The sequence below is a fragment of the Cetorhinus maximus genome, chromosome 17 (assembly GCF_964194155.1).
Source record: "Cetorhinus maximus chromosome 17, sCetMax3.hap1.1, whole genome shotgun sequence".
NCBI classification, from domain to species: Eukaryota; Metazoa; Chordata; class Chondrichthyes; order Lamniformes; family Cetorhinidae; genus Cetorhinus; species Cetorhinus maximus.
In genome coordinates this window covers 50,347,044-50,363,055 of record NC_135895.1, presented here as the reverse complement: position 1 = coordinate 50,363,055, position 16,012 = coordinate 50,347,044, and the positions used below count along the sequence as shown (strand labels likewise).

The window sequence follows — 16,012 nt, the reverse complement described above, 5'->3', positions numbered from 1 at the left end:
TCACAATAGACAAACTGTCGGATTGACAACAATTCACTTTGTGCTTCAAAAATGCTTTTAAGAAAAGGATTGAATTGAAACTGCAGCCTTTAATAAAACTAAAATAAAAAAAAAATCCTGTATAGTGATGACAACACTTGGTCACTGGTTATCATGTAGCTGTTTATTCTTTTTAAAACACATCTTTCCCACTTCTGTTGGCAGGATGGATTTGATTACAGTAATCAAACTTGTGGCAGATTTCTTCAGTTCAAAATTGGTGAGGTTTTTCTTAACATTAACATTTTATTCATCTTTTTCCATTTTACTTGCATTTAATTTGTATTTCTATTTATTTTTCAGTCAAAGTTTAACCCCACTCTATTCATCACAATGGCTCTGTGCATCCAACTCCAGTTTTATCCAAATTTTTACTAAAATGTGAAGATCGTGAACTTTATTCAGTGTTAATTTGTATAACTGTAATAGTTCTCAGCTTAAATTCAGTTCCCAGGCCAGTCCTTCAGTCTTGAGATCCACAGTTGCAAAGTGATCATTGCTGGGACCTGAAAATTCTAGGGTATTTGACATTTCAGAAGGGCAGGAAGAAAGGAAAGGAGGTGGGGTATTCTGTTAATATAGGATGAGATCAGTACAGTAGTGAGAAATGATATTGATTTGGAGGATCAAAATATGGAATCAGTTTGGGTGGATATATGAAATGACAAAGGAAAGAAGTCACCGATGGGAGGGGTTTACAGGCCCTAACAGTAGCTACGCTGTAGAACAGAGTATAAATCAAGAAATAATGGCAGATTGTAAGAAAGGTACAGCAATAATTGTGGGAGAATTTAATGTCCCAATAGATTGGACGAAACAAATTGGCAAAGGTAGCCTGGAGGACAAGTTTATAGAGTATATTCCGGAAAGTTCCTTAGAACAATATGTTCTGGAACCACCCAGAGGACAGGTGATTTTAGACCTGGTAATGTGTCATGAGACAGGATTAATAAATGATCTCATAGTAAGGAAGCCTCCAGGCAACAGTAATCACAGCATGATAGAATTTCAAATTCATTTTGAGGGTGAGAAATTTGGATCTTAAACTAATGTATTTGAATATAGGCTACATACAAGGGTATGAAGAGAGAGTTTGCTTATGTGGAATGGGAAACTAGGTTAAAAGCTAAGGTGATAGAGCAGCAGTGGCAGATATTTAAAGAGAATTTTCATAACTCAACAAAAATATATTACATTGAGAAAGAAAGACTATGAGATGGATGCACGATCCATGGCTAACCAAAGAAGATAAAGGTGGTATCAAATCGAAAGAAAAGATGTAGAATGCTGCATCGTTTGTGATAGGCCAGAAGATTGGGAAAATTTCAGAAACCAGCAAAGGATGACCAAAAAAAAACAAGGGAGGAATTGGAGTATGAGAGAAAACTAACAAGAAATGTAAAAGCTTTTAACTGTCTGTTTTTATAATTACATAACGAGGAAAAGGGTAGTAACAGTGCACATTGGACCCTTAGAGGGCGAGGCTGGGGAATTGAAAATGGGAAACAAGGAAATCAGAGATTTTCAACATGCATTTTGTATCTATCTTCACAGTAGAAGACACAAAAAAGAATTCCGAGAATAGCACAAAGGCAGAGAGGAACTTAAAACTATTACTAGAGAAAAAATGCTAGGATCCCTAATGGAACTAAAAGCTGACAAGTCCACTAGATCTGATGGCCTGCATCGCAGGGTCTTAAAGAAAGCGGCTGCAGAGATAGTGGATGCATTTTTGTAATCTTCCAAAATCCCCTAAATTCTGGAAATGTCCCAGTGGATTGGAGAACTGGAAAAGTAACAGCACTATTCAAGAAATGTAATGAAAGAGACAGAAAACAGGAAACTATACGTTAGTTAGTTGAACATCTGTCATTGGGAAAATGCTAGAATCCATCACTAAGGTGGTAGTAGCAGGATAATTAGAAAACCACAATACAATCAGGCAGTGTCAACATGAAAGGGAAGTTGTGTTTGACAAATTTATAAGAGTTCTTTGAGGATGTAACAAGCAGGGTGGATAAAGGGGACCAGCAGGTGTATTTTGATTTCCAAAAGGCATTCGATAAGATGCCACATAAAAGGATACTGCAAAAGAGCTCACGGTGATATTTTAGCGTGGATAGAGGATTGGCTAACTAACAGAAAGGTTGGGATAAATGGGTCTTTTTCAGGTTGGCAAACTATAACCAGTGGATTGCTGCAAGGATCCATGTGGGAGCCTCAACTGTTTATTATTATATTAATGACTTGGATGAAGAGGACCGAATGTATTGCAGCCAAATTTGCTGACGACACGAAGATAGGTAGGAAAGCAAGTTGTGAGAAGGATACAAAGAGTCAGCTGAACAATACAGATAGATTGAATGAGTGGGCAAAAATTTGGTAGATGGAATATAATGTGGGAAAATGTGAGCTTGTCCACTTTGGCAGTAAGAATAGAAAAGCAAAATATTACTAAAATGGAGAGAGACTGCTGAATGCTGCAGTAGAGGGATCTGGGTGTCCTTGTACATGAATCACAAAAAGTTAGCATGCAGAGTGAAAAATAATTAGGAAGGTAAATGGAACGTTGGCCTTTATTGCAAGGGGGATGGAGTAGAAAAGTAGGGAAGTCTTGCTACAACTGTACAGGACACTGGGGAGACCACACCAGCAGTACTATGTACAGTTTTGGTCTCTTTATTTAAGGGTATACTTGCATTGGAAGCAATTCAGCGAAGGTTCACTAGGTTGATTCCTGGGATGAAGAGGTTGCCTTATGAGGAAAGGTTGAGCAGTTTGGGCCTATACTCATTGGAGTTTAGAAGAATGAGAGATGAAATTCATAAGATTCTGAGGGGGCTTGACAGGGTAGATGCTGAGAGAATGTTCCCTCTTGTGGACAAATCTAGAACTAGGGGGTACAGTTTAAAAATAAGGGGTCTCTCATTTAAGAATGAAATGAGGCATAATTTCTTCTCAGAGGGTCATTAGTCTTTGGAGTTCTCTTGCACAGAGATCAGTGCAGGCTGGATCATTTAATGTACTCAAGGCTAGGTTAGGCAGATTTTTGCTCAACAAGGGAGTTAAGGGTTATGGTGGACAGGCAGGAAAATGGAGTTAAGGCCACAGTCAGATCAGCCATGATCTAATCGAATGACGGGAAGCCTTGATTGACTGCATGGCCTACTCCTGCTTCTATTTATTATGATGTTATGATCTTAGATCCATGAATCCAATTCCAGATATAACAAAATATATTTTAAATTTATTCTGGCTGCTTCATTTCCTGATTCCATGCTGTGACGTCCATCTGACTGTGACAAATTCCCACCCAACTGCTCTGCTCCCTGGTTTCAATGCACCACTTTGAATGGGTCAAATATTCCCAAATATGGATAAACCATAAATAATGGTGGGTGCCCCTGTCAACTGCAGGAATCAACAAAAAATTGTGGAAACATTTGAGTTATTTAAACTGAAAACATAGCTTTATATTCAAAAGTGTTATACTTCAAAACAAAAGGAATTTGCACAGAGCTAAAACACCATAGGGTGCAACCACTGAAATGATAGAGGATATGATTATCTAACTATCCTTGTTCTGTCAACTGAGGACGCTAAGAAAATGTTCTCTCATCTCATTCATGTCAGTCTAGCAGGGGGTATCTTTGGAAATACACACTTGGAAGAGCAGGTAATTGGTGATTCCCTGAATGGGAAAATAGTTGAAGACATAGTGGTTTCCACTTACTGAAAGGGAACAATGGACACTTAATAGTCACTCAGGATCTAAACAAGAGACTGTGAGGTACAGGTCTAGACCTGAAGCTGACAGGCAAGTTGCAGTAGGAAAATTTTTTGATTAGATGTTGTCTAGAAAGAAAGGCAATGCTAAAAAATGTACGTCAGCCCATAAAAGGGACAGAGTGCCTGATTTATCAATTTTCAAGGAAAGAAATGTGACTAAGTGAAGGAATATAGAATTTGCTTTAACTGTTACACTGTATGCTCAGTTATTGTAAAATGAAATGGTTTAGTAGTCTTCATCTGACGTAATCTCACAGCAGAAATTTTCATTCTGCCATTTGAAAAATTGCTCATCGTACTAGTTTGCTTTTACTGAAGATATTAACCACTTAATATTAACACTTGCCTGCAAACACAGATGATCCACTCAAAAGGCCTGCTGGGATGGATACGGCTGGTAGGGGTTGGGAAGGGAAATAATGCTCTGAGGAACTATAATTTTTTAAAAATGAAATATTTTTCTTCTTCATTTTACATCCCACACACACTGAGGAAGCATACCAATTTGGAAGGGAAAGGCCATTTGTGTAGGTGCTACACCACCACCTGTTAGATCCACCAGAAGTATTGCACATTTCATGGGAGCAGGTGATTGTCCAGTGAGGCAATCTTGGTTTGTTTCAAAGGCTGAAAATGTTATGAGTCACCGCTGGAAGATCTTCTAATTGTGGGGTCGTGCTCTGAGACAACTCATAATATCCACTAATCTGCTGTCTACTTGAGCTAAATAATAAGTCCCCACAGCAACTGCATTACTCAAACATCAACTAATAGAATCATATTTGCACAACTGTCACTGGTCCCACACAATTCAGTAGCTATTTCCAATTCAGGGTCTGCAAATCCCACTCCCTTGCTCCCAGTCAATTAATATCAGTCTTACTAAAATTGCGATATAATTACTACATTCCTGCTCTCTCCTTTTTCTTTCTCCTTCACATCTGGTTTTCAGGAAGTTAGGGGAGGAGGGAAGTGAAGTATTTATTAGAGACATATAGGAGGACAGTATTATTAATATTTGCAACTTGTTAATTTGTTTTGCAAATTGCCAGTGTGTTAACATCCACAATTTGCAGAGACCAAGAGATCACAGTTCTGAAGAAGAGTCATACTACATTAACTCTGTCTTTCTCTCCACAGATGCTGTCAGACCTGCTGAGTTTTTCCAGCAACTTTTGTTTTTGTTTCAGATTTCCAGCATCCGTAGTATTTTGCTTTTATCCAACCGGAGATCAGTTTTTTCTCGGTTTGCTCTGGCTCCATGAATCAAACATATTAAAACAGTCCCATTTTTAATGCAGCAAAGCTTAAAACAGAAAAGTAAGTATAAAGAACAGCAAAGAAAGGAAGCAGAATAGTAATGGACAAGGAAATGAAGAAGAGAAAAGAACAACAAAAAGAAAGCAACAGTAATGAAGGAGGAAGCAGATTGAAACAGAAAGGGCAGCAAAAAGCAGAGAAAATTGGTGGTTGTGGTATTGTGAGACCTATAGACTTTTTCTGAAGAATAGATTTACTGATACCTAAATAGTAAGGTACAGAACATTATGAACATTTTTCAATGAGATCCTGTATGAGAATATTCCATAAAACCTCACCACTTTTTCTGCATTACCAAGGCCAAGGAACATAATCTGTGAAAGAACCAGACCAGTGGAAATTTGGGATACATAGCTATTATGGAATTTGATTATTGAGGGTTAGGGGGAAAACATGTAGAACATGACTGGACAGATTATTCATGATTTGTGGCATCAATCCAGATGGACGAAATGGCCTTTTCAAGGCCCATGTTTTCTAAATCTGTGCCATTTTTGCCAGATTTTAAAAATTCATTCACGGGATGTCGGCTTCGCTGGCAGGGCCAGCATTTATTGCCCATCCCTAGTTGCCCTTGAGAAGGTGGTGGTAAGCTATCTTCTAGAACCATTGCAGTCCCTGTCATGTAGGTACATCCACAGTGCTGTTAGGAAGAGAGTTCCAGGATTTTGACCCAGTGACAGTGAAGGAACGGCGATGTTTCCAAGTCAAGATGGTGAATGACTTGGAGGAGAACTTCAAGGAATTACTTGGGTGGTATAGCCGGAAAGGCTAAGCAAGCTGCAACATTCAGGGAGCATGATGGTAAAGGATGTCAACATAGAAGCAGTGCGCAGGAATGGAATGTGCACTATCAGCAAAAGGGGAAGGGGCGGTTGATTGCAGGGAACAAAAGGCTTTGTCCTTGACAGTGTCAAGCTTCTTGCGTGTTGTGGGAACTGCACTCATCCAGGTAAGTAGGGATGATTCCATCACACTCCTGACTTGTGCCTTGTAGATGGTAGGCAGGCTTTGGGGAGTCAGGAGTTATTTGTTGCAGGATTGCTAGCCTCTGACTTAGTCTTGTAGCCACAGTATTTATATGGCTAGTCCAATTCAGTTTTTGGTCAATGGTAACTCCCAGGGTGTTGATAGTGGGGGATTCAGTAATGGTAATGCCATTGAACATCAAGGGACGATGGTTGGATTCTCTCTTATTGGAGATGGTCATTGCCTGGCATTTGTGTGGTGCGAATGTTACTTGCCACTTATCAGGCTAAGCCTAGATATTGTCCAGGTCTTATTGCATTTGGACATGGACTGTTTTGGTATCTGAGGAGTCATGAATGGTGCTGAACATTGTGCAATCATCAGCAAACATCCCAACTTCTGACCTTATGATGGAAGGAAGGTCATTGATGAAGCAACTGAAGATGGTTGGGCTGAGGACACTGCCGAGGAACTCCTGCAGTGATGTCCTGGAGCTGAGATGACAGACCTCCAACAACCACAACTATCTTTCTTTGTGCTAGTTACGACTCCAACCAATGGAGAGTTTCCTCCGTATCCCATTGACTCTATTTTTGCTAGGGCTCCTTGATGCCACACTCAGTCAAATGCGGCCTTGATGTCAAGGGTAGTCACTCTCACCTCACCTTGGGAGCTCTTTTGTCCATGTTTGAACCAAGGCTATATTGAGGTCAGGAGCTGAGTGGCCCTGGCGGAGCCCAAACTGGGCATCAATGAGCAGGTTATTGCTAAGCAAGTGCAGCTTGATAGTACTGTTGGTGACTCCTTCCAATACTTTACTGATGATCGAGAGTGGACTGATAGGGCAGCAATTGGCTGGGTTAGATTTGTCCTGCTTTTTGTGTAAAGACATACCTGGGCAATTTTCCACATAGCCAGGTAGATGTCAGTGTCGTAGCTGTACGAGAACAGCTTGGCTAGGGGCACGGCAAATTCTGGAGCACAAGCCTTCAGTACTATTGCCGGAATGTTGTCAGGATATTGCCTTTGCAGTATCCAGTGCCTTCAGCTGTTTCTTGATATCATGTGGAGTGAATTGAATTCGCTGAAGGCTGGCATCTGTGATGCTGGGGACCTCCAGAGGAGGCTGAGATGGATCATCCAGTCGGCCATTCTGGCTGAAGATTGTAGCAAATGCCCCAGCCTCAACTTTTGCACTATGTGCTGGGCTCCCCCCATCATTGAAGATAGGGATACTTATGGAGCCTCATCCTCCAGTGAGTTGATAAATTCTACACCACCATTCACAACTGGATGTGGCAGGACTACAGATCTTAGATCTGATCCATTGGTTATGGGACCGCCTAGCTCTTTCTATCACTTGCTGTTTAAGCTGTTTGGCACGCAAGTAGTCCTGTGTCATAGCTTCACCAGGTTGACACCTCATTTTTAGGCATGCCTGGTGCTGCTCCTGACATGCCCTCCTGTGCTCTTCATTGAACCAGGGTTGATCCCCTGGCTTGATGGTAATGGTAGAGTGGTGGATATGCCACGCCATAAGGTTACAGATTGTGTTAAGAGTACAATTCTGCTGCTGCTGATGGCACACAGCACCTCTTGGTTGGCCTGTCTTGAGTTGCTAGATCTGTTCGAAATCTATCCCATTTAGCATGGTGGTAGTGCCACGCAACATGATGGAGGGTATCCTCAATATGAAGGCGCGTCTTCATCTGCACAACAACTGTCTGGTGGTCGCTCCTACTGATACTGTCATGGACAGATGCATCTGCGGCAGGCAGGTTGGTGAGGATGAGGTCAAGTACGTTTTTCCCTCTTGTTGGTTCCCTCACCACCTGTCGCAGACCCAGTCTAGCAGCTACATCTTTTAGGACTCGGTCGGTAGTGTTGCCACCAAGCCACTCTTGGTGATGGACATTGAAGTCTTCTCACCAAGAGTACATTCTGCGCCCTTGCCACCTGAAAGCTTCCTCTGAGTGGTGCTCAACATGGATTTACTGATACATCAGCTGAAGGAAGACGGTACATGGTAATCAGCAGGAGGTTTCCTTGCCCATGTTTGACCTGATGCCACGAGACTTCATGGGGTCCAGAGTCAATGTTGAGGACTCCCAGGCAACTCCCTCCTGACTGTATACCACTGTGCCATCACCTCTGCTAGGCCTGTCCCGCCAGTGGGACAGGACATACCCAGGGATGATGATGGTGATGGCTGGGACGTTATCTGTAAGTTGTGATTCCTTGAGGATGACTATGCTTGACCAGTCTGTGAGACAGCTCATCCAATTTTGACACTAGCCCCCAGATGTTAGTGAGGAGAACTTTGCAGGGTCGACAGGGCTGAGTTTGCCATTGCCGTTTCTGGTGCCTAGGTCGATGTCGGGTGGTCCGTCCGGTTTCATTGTTTTTTTGAGACTTTGTAGCAGCTTGATACAACTGAGTGGCTTGTTAGGCCATTTTGGAGGGCACTTTACAAGTCACATGTAGGCCAGACCAGGTAAGGACAGCGCATTAGTGAACGAAATGGGTTTTTACAAAAATCAACAATGGTTTCATGGTCTTCATAATTCCAGATTTTTATTGAATTCAAATTCCATCATCCACAACCATCTGCCGTGGCGGGATTTGAACCTGGGTCCCCAAAGCATGACCATGGGTCTCTGGTTTACTAGTCCAGCAACAATACCACTACACCATTGCCTCCTAAAGAATTCTCACAGATAGCTATAGGATTACCTATAGTTTCAGTTTTTGTGTCTGCAAAAGCAAACAGGATAAATACAGCAATCATATCCAAGGGAATTTTAGCATTTGGTGTACAAGCATTTAGGTAAGGGGAATTTGGTGGCATAGTGGTAATGTCACTGGATTAGTAATCCAGAAGATCAGGCTAATGTTCTTGGGACAAGGAATCACATCCCACCATGGCAGCAGGTAGAATTTAAATTCAAGGAATAATCTGGAATTGAAAAGCTAGTCTCAGTAATAATGGCCATGAAACCATTGTCAATTGTCGTAAAAACCCATTTAGTTCACTAATGTCCTTTCGGAAAAGAAACCTACCGTCCTTACCTGGTCTGGCCTACATGTGACTCCAGACACAGCATTGTGGTTGACTCTTAACTGCCCTATGAAATGGTGTGACAAGCCACTCAGTTCAAAGGCAATTAGGGATGGGCAACAAATACTGGCGTTGCCAATGACACTCATATCCCATGAAACAATAAATTTAAGAAGATTCTGCTTAGCCACAGCCCATACTAACAACCTATGCTTCATATGGGCAACAAGATAATTAGCAAAGCTTTGTGTCTACACTAGTTACTGTCCAGTCAAAATGAATCAGGTAAAAAGAGAACTTATGCAAGCAAACTGTGAGCAGGCATGATTCTTTGACTGGATTTTCGTTAGCAGTGAACGAAGGCTACCTTCTGCTGACCTCGATGAAAGCTGCGCTGAGAGATCTAGTGATCTTTGTGTTGAGACCTTTAACCTTCTCGATATGCAATTTATTCTGGCATAGGTTATTGGGTTTCCTAGCATTGAACTGCAGTGATGTCATCAAGCTAAGAAGGCAAACATATTAAAGAATTCTCACAGATAGCAAACCAAGAAATGAAAAGCACTAATAATCAAATAATTTAAAATATATTTTACAGGCTGCAAAATAAAGATTGGGATGTGCACATGGATTAAGGTAGAAGCTGAAATATCATGAACAAACTTATGATTTTTAAAATTATTTTAAAAATCTAGTTTAAAAACCTAGCCATCAGCCATAATGGAGACTTTTAACAACATTCCACAAATATAAAATTATTCTTTTCAGGACCAGATCGGTTGTTCAGTAGTAGTTGTGACCCAGATTTCCCTTAAAAACCCAGCTCAATGAACAAGACTTTTAAAATTAATGACGTTTCTAGAGGGGAAAAGGGGATGTTTCAATCAATTGATTTTGCCAAATATTGGCACTTGGTTGGGATGTGGGGTGGGGTTGGTTTGGGGGGAGCGCCATAGCACAACCTGTAGTAGAACAGTGAATGTCAGGCTGCAACCTCAAGATTTTTTGCACTTGCACTAAGTCCTGAAGTTGCAGTCAGATTCAGAGGAGCAATGACAGTGAACACTGAGATAAAAACAAAAAACTACTGCGGATGAGTTTTTCCAGGTAATTCTGTTTTTGTTTTGTGACAGTGAACACTGAGTTTGCTGTCATTACTCATAATGGTGACAACTTCTGCTGCAACTTTTGTAGTAAGCCACTGATGTCAGAGCCTGATGACAGCAGTATGACAATTCAAACATCCACTAACATTTTAAGATAGTTTTACAACTTACAAATGACTCTGACTTAATTATATGTTCTCTCTGTAATTTAGCAAATATTCTCGGCTTCACATTAAAGCAATTTTCCTGTTAGGCTCCATTGATCAGCAGCTAAACAAGCTGTGTTCTTTCACATTTTTAAAATCACAATACATGCCTTATTTTAAGCATTCATATTCGGTACGCAAATGAACCATTACTGATATGCTATTCGAATCAAGGAATACATGGCATGTTCCAACAGAACTTATGGTTTGCTGCACACCTTCATTACGCCTGGAGGGAGCTGGGTGGAGATATTAAATTATAAAACCACATTCCTTTTAATCGCTCAAGAACACCTCTTTTCTGAAGCAATGAACCATAAGTTAAAAGTTACTCTTATGTGTGTTGATAGAAGTCTTGTATGTGATCCATATTTTAATACACTTGCATAAAGGTAGACAAAAAGGCCAACAACTGTACTGAGAGAACTTGTAAAGAAAGAACATCCAGGTGCACAAAGCCTAAAGCTAAATTAATGCTTACAAGTCAAGTCATTTTTTTTAAGTTGATGTTGAAAATTCAGAACAATATCAGGCTTGCTTTAATAGGATAATTATATTTAAAAATAAGTTTTACATCACTTTTTTCCCAAATGTCGATGGATCTTTCATCAAGTTATTAGCAACTGAAGGCTTGTCTTGTCCCTCATTACCATATATTGTCTTAGAGCAATAAATGGAGTTCAGGTGAGGATGTGCTGAATGGAATACAATTTCTAAAGTTTATTTTTAGGTTTGTTCATATTCAGTTTTCACACTGAGGAAGAAATGATAGTTAACCTGGACCAACTATTTATATTAGTTTGATTTGGAATCTACTCCTTTGTTGCCTTAGTTAATACTAAAATAAAGTAGTCAGAATCCTTGCACTCTAAGTTATAACTAGAGTATAGAATTAAATCTATTGATACCTATTTAATTGTTACCTTTCAGCTGAATTTTAGTGTAAAATTTCTACATTCCCATCTATTTTTCAACATACTTATGCATATATTTTCTAGCTGTAATTACACCTTCCTTCCACACCGAGGAGCACCTCACAGCTTCCTGGCTTGTGCTGCTGAGAAATTCCTATGCTTCAACAAACTCTACTTCTTGGCTTCCCAAATGACTATATATTTTTCTATTTTGTTATTTATAAATCCAAAATGTTACATAAAAACAAGGAAATTAAAATGACTATTGGATTATTTCTGCACATCATGGTCCAATTATTCCCTGCTCTCTTACCCCATTTTATCTGATCTTAATTCTTCACATGCACTTAACTAATATAGACCACCACTTTTTGTGTTGTTGCTTAGCTTTAAATGCTACATTTCTGCAAAGATGAACATAATTGAGCATAATCATTCCTGAATTGGCTTTTAGCTCACATATACAAGATGGAGCCTAAGATGCATGTCATACACTTGTACACCATAATATGACTTTAGCATAGACAATTTTATTATAGATAGCAGCACCATTCACCATAGCCCCTTTTCAATTAATGCTGAAATTTCATGGAACTTCCAGTTTAACCATTTATCGATTTAATTTTGCTTAAATAACACAACTCAGTGCAAGCCTGCATATGGTTTATATAGTATTTAACAAAGGCATTACCAGTCTACAAAAACATAATCCACATATCTTTCAACATAAAAGATTGCAAGCAGGTTGGCAGATCTCTTGAGCTGATGGTTATCAACTCACCTGCGCAGAGATAAGAACAAAGTCAATAAGGCTGCCAATTCCACAAAATCCAACTGTGCAGAACTTCAATAAACCTGGATAGAAAATTCAAAAGATTTAATTAAATCCTTGTGCATCGTTCTGTGGACAGATAACACATATTGGGCAATTATTTGAACATTTTAGCAATTATTTCAACACATCTGTAAGAGCAGTGATGCAACTACCTGAACTTTCAGTTTAGAAGAACAAAAGTGCATATAGGCCCGGGTCTTCTGAGCAGCAGCAATGATTGTTGGATTGCCAACTTGTAAATTCCCCTGACCTGATGCTGCTCCACATTTCTTCTGCGGCGTTATGAGCCCGGCCTTTCAAGAAACGTGCAGTGCAGTGTCCAAGGGGGGACTCTATCGCAGCAGAGTTGAGTAGGAGGAAGACAAGATATGTCCCCTTTTATGGCACCTAGCTGCGATATGGTAACTTTACAGGTCCAATTTGAATGTTAGTCAATGGATAAGTGGATGGGTGAATGGGTAGGTGGGTGAGGTAGGTAGGTGGATCTGGATGGGGGTAGGTGAGTGAGATGGTAGGGTGGGTGAGGTAGGTAGGTGGGTTAGGTAGGCAGGGTAGGTAGGGTGAGTGAGGTGACAGCTGGATGAGGTGATAGCTGGGTGAGGTGGGTCAGATGGATGTGTGGGTAGTCAAGTCACGAGTTAGTCAGGTCGGGTCATAGGTTCATCGGGTCGGTTCGGGGGGTAGGGTGGTTGGGTTGGGAGAGTAGTCAAGTGGGGTATTTAGGTGGTTGGAGGGTAGGGGGGTCAGCAGGATTAACGTTAACGTTAACTTCGTTTTTCTCTCTCCACGGATGCTGTCAGACCTGTTGAGTTTTTCCAGCATTTTCTGTTTTTGTTAACCAATTAAGCACATCAGATCTGTCCGAGATCTCCAACTTTAACTCAAAGTTGGAGGTTTTTACGGAGAGTCCCGGAAGCAGGGGAACTGCCCATCAGAAATTGAATCTTTCCGGCAATTTCCATGGAGGTCTGTGTGTCAGGACTTCTGCAGGGTCCCAAAATGTACCTTCAGTCATACGTTTTGTCTCCGACAATCCGGAGAGCAGAGAATTTGGACCGTATTGCTTTTTGTATATGGCACCGTGGCAATGTAATCAAAAAGGTAAATTAAGTAAATCGGGACATCAAATAAAAACACTTATGGTGTAGTGGCTTTTATTTAATATCTCAAACACATAAATCACAACCGTCAATCTTCAGATAAGTCATAAATAAAAATGGAAAATGCTGGAAACACTCAGCAGGTCTGGCTGCATCTGTGGAGAGAGAGAGAGAGAGAGAGAGACACAGTGTTAACATTTTGGTCAGTCACTGACCTAAAATGTTAACTCTCTTTCTATCTCTGCAAACGTTGCCAGGCTTGCTAAGTGTTTCCAGCATTTTGTATTTATTTCAGGATTTCCACCATCTGCAATATTTTGCTTTCAGATTTGTCATCATGTGCAGTAGAATAGCAGTTATGATACTAGACTGGCAATCCAAAGGTTCAAACTGAATTCAAAAGATGTAGTAATTTATGAGCAGGCAGCAGAAAAAGGCTGCCAAATTGCCATTAGAACCCAAATGGTCACGAATGACATTCTGATATGGATGACATGTAACCAGCTGCAAAAAATGTGGTTGATGCTTATGTAGGATGCAAGAATATTGGGCATAGAAGTAAAATGGACATCTCTTGCTTGGCCATATTAACCATCCTGAATTGAGAATCGTTCAAAGTAATCGCATTATAGGGTCATTGTCTGATAAGAATATGTTAATATTCTTTGGATATGCTAATACTGGTCAGGACAATGGGAAAGCAACAACAAGCGGAAGGGTCAGCACATCTCGTATAATGTAGAAGGCATCTCATATGTAGTATTCATATCAGATTCGTCAAAATAGTGGAGCAGCAGAAGCTAAGTAAATAGACTAGCACTGAGATCACATTAACCCTCTGGATGGGTTTAATTTCATCTCACGTTCGTTTGAAATGTCAGGCAGGAAACAACAGGTTAAGTTGATCAGTCAAACAAACAATATGGTCATTTCCTGTTGAATAGAGGTGCAATCTACAATTTTGATGATTCAATCTGCAAGTATGACCTTAAGCTTCCTCACATCTGCCATTTTATTTTGCCAGCCTACTCCCACTCTGACCTCTCCTTCCTCAGCCACCTTCACTGTAACAATGAAATTTAATGTAAGTTTGAGTAACAGCACCTTATCCATCAACAAGACACTTTACAATCTTCCGGACTCAAAGCCTGAGTTCAACAATATCAGATCCTAATTTCTGGAAGAAAAACAGAAAATGCTGGAAAAATTCAACAGGTCTGACGGCATCTCTGGAGAGAAAAGCAGAGTTGATGTTTCACACGGACTTGAAATGTCAACTCTGTTTCTCTCTCCACAGATGCTGTCAGGCATGCTGAGTTTTTTCAGCATTTTCTGTTTTTCTTTCAGATTTCCAGCACCCGCAGTATTTTGCTTTTATCTTTGTGCCGAATTTCTGGGCCCTTTTTTTGTTCTGGGCGGTAGCTGTTGGTGATGCTGTCTATTTACATTTACGGTAGCTGTTGGTGATGCTGTCTATTTACATTTACATCTCCTCTAGACATAATTTTTATTTCTTTACTAGTTCCATTACCACCTCCTTTTGCTTTGCACCATCATACCTTTTGTCATTTAATCACTGCTGCATTACATTCTATGATAAGTCTCCCCTTTTGTTCTTTCCTCTCTTCCCCTTTCCTTGTCTTGCTCAAAAGCTGTTATATCTCCAAGTACACTCAATTCGGATGGAAGGTCATTGACCTGAAATGTTAGCTTGGTTTCTCTCTCCACAGATGCTGCCAAACTTACTTCCAATTAATTTCCAGGATTTTCTATTTTTATTTCAGATTTTCAGCATCTTCAGTATTTTGCTCTTGATAGTTCAAGAAATGAAATAGATGTGTTGCTAGGGTGGGTGCACTTCAAGAGGCCAGAAACCAGTCAGTACAGCTTCCTTGTTCTCTGGGTTTTAAAACAAAACCAAGTTTGCAGTTTAAGTTGTACAGCCAACACTAGGAGCTATGCCGGAGGGTAGAGTCAAGGCCAGGGACAACCTGAGGAGGTGACTAACAAACAAAATGCTGGAGTTTAACCCACTGACTACTGCCCGAATACAATCACAAATTAATTTTACTCGTTGACAAAAATAGCCACAATGAACTTTAAAATTTGTTCTTGGGGCATGAGCATCACTGACAAGGCCAACTTTTATTACCCATCCCTAATTGCCCTTGTAAAGGTAGTGTTGAGCAACTTACTTGAACCACTGCAGTCCACACACATAGACACAGTTTTTTTCTGTGGGGTTTGATACAACTAAGCGGCTTGCTACACCATTTTAGAGGGCAGTTAAGAACAACCACATTGCTATGAATCTGGAGTCACATGTAGGCCAGACCAGATAAGCATAGCACATTTCCTCCCTTGAAGGACATTAGTGAAAGATGGGGTCTTTATGGAAATCTGGTAGTTTCATGATTATTAATGAGACTAGTGGTTTATTCCAGATTTATTAATTAATTGATTGGTGTCAAGTCACAAACCATTCAACTTTCCCTCTGCAAATTACAAAACTACAAGGACATTATCTATAACATACATTTAATTCTGACACTGAAAATTGTAGTATCTTATAGACTGTAACAATGAATATTGAGAAAGCATATGCTGGCAAAAACCAAACAGACAATATCGTGCTTAAAATACAATCTAATACTAGCATTCTCAAATCCCAGAAAA

General features: G+C 40.3%; 1 protein-coding gene across 1 annotated transcript in view; it reads right to left on the bottom strand.

The window, feature by feature from the left end:
- Positions 1-16,012, bottom strand: part of tm2d1 (TM2 domain containing 1) — a 123,109-nt gene that overhangs the window by 32,046 nt on the left and 75,051 nt on the right. The window contains exon 5 of the mRNA XM_078561176.1: positions 12,183-12,256. Coding sequence (XP_078417302.1) covers positions 12,183-12,256 — 74 coding nt within the window. The remainder of the gene's footprint in view (positions 1-12,182; positions 12,257-16,012) is intronic.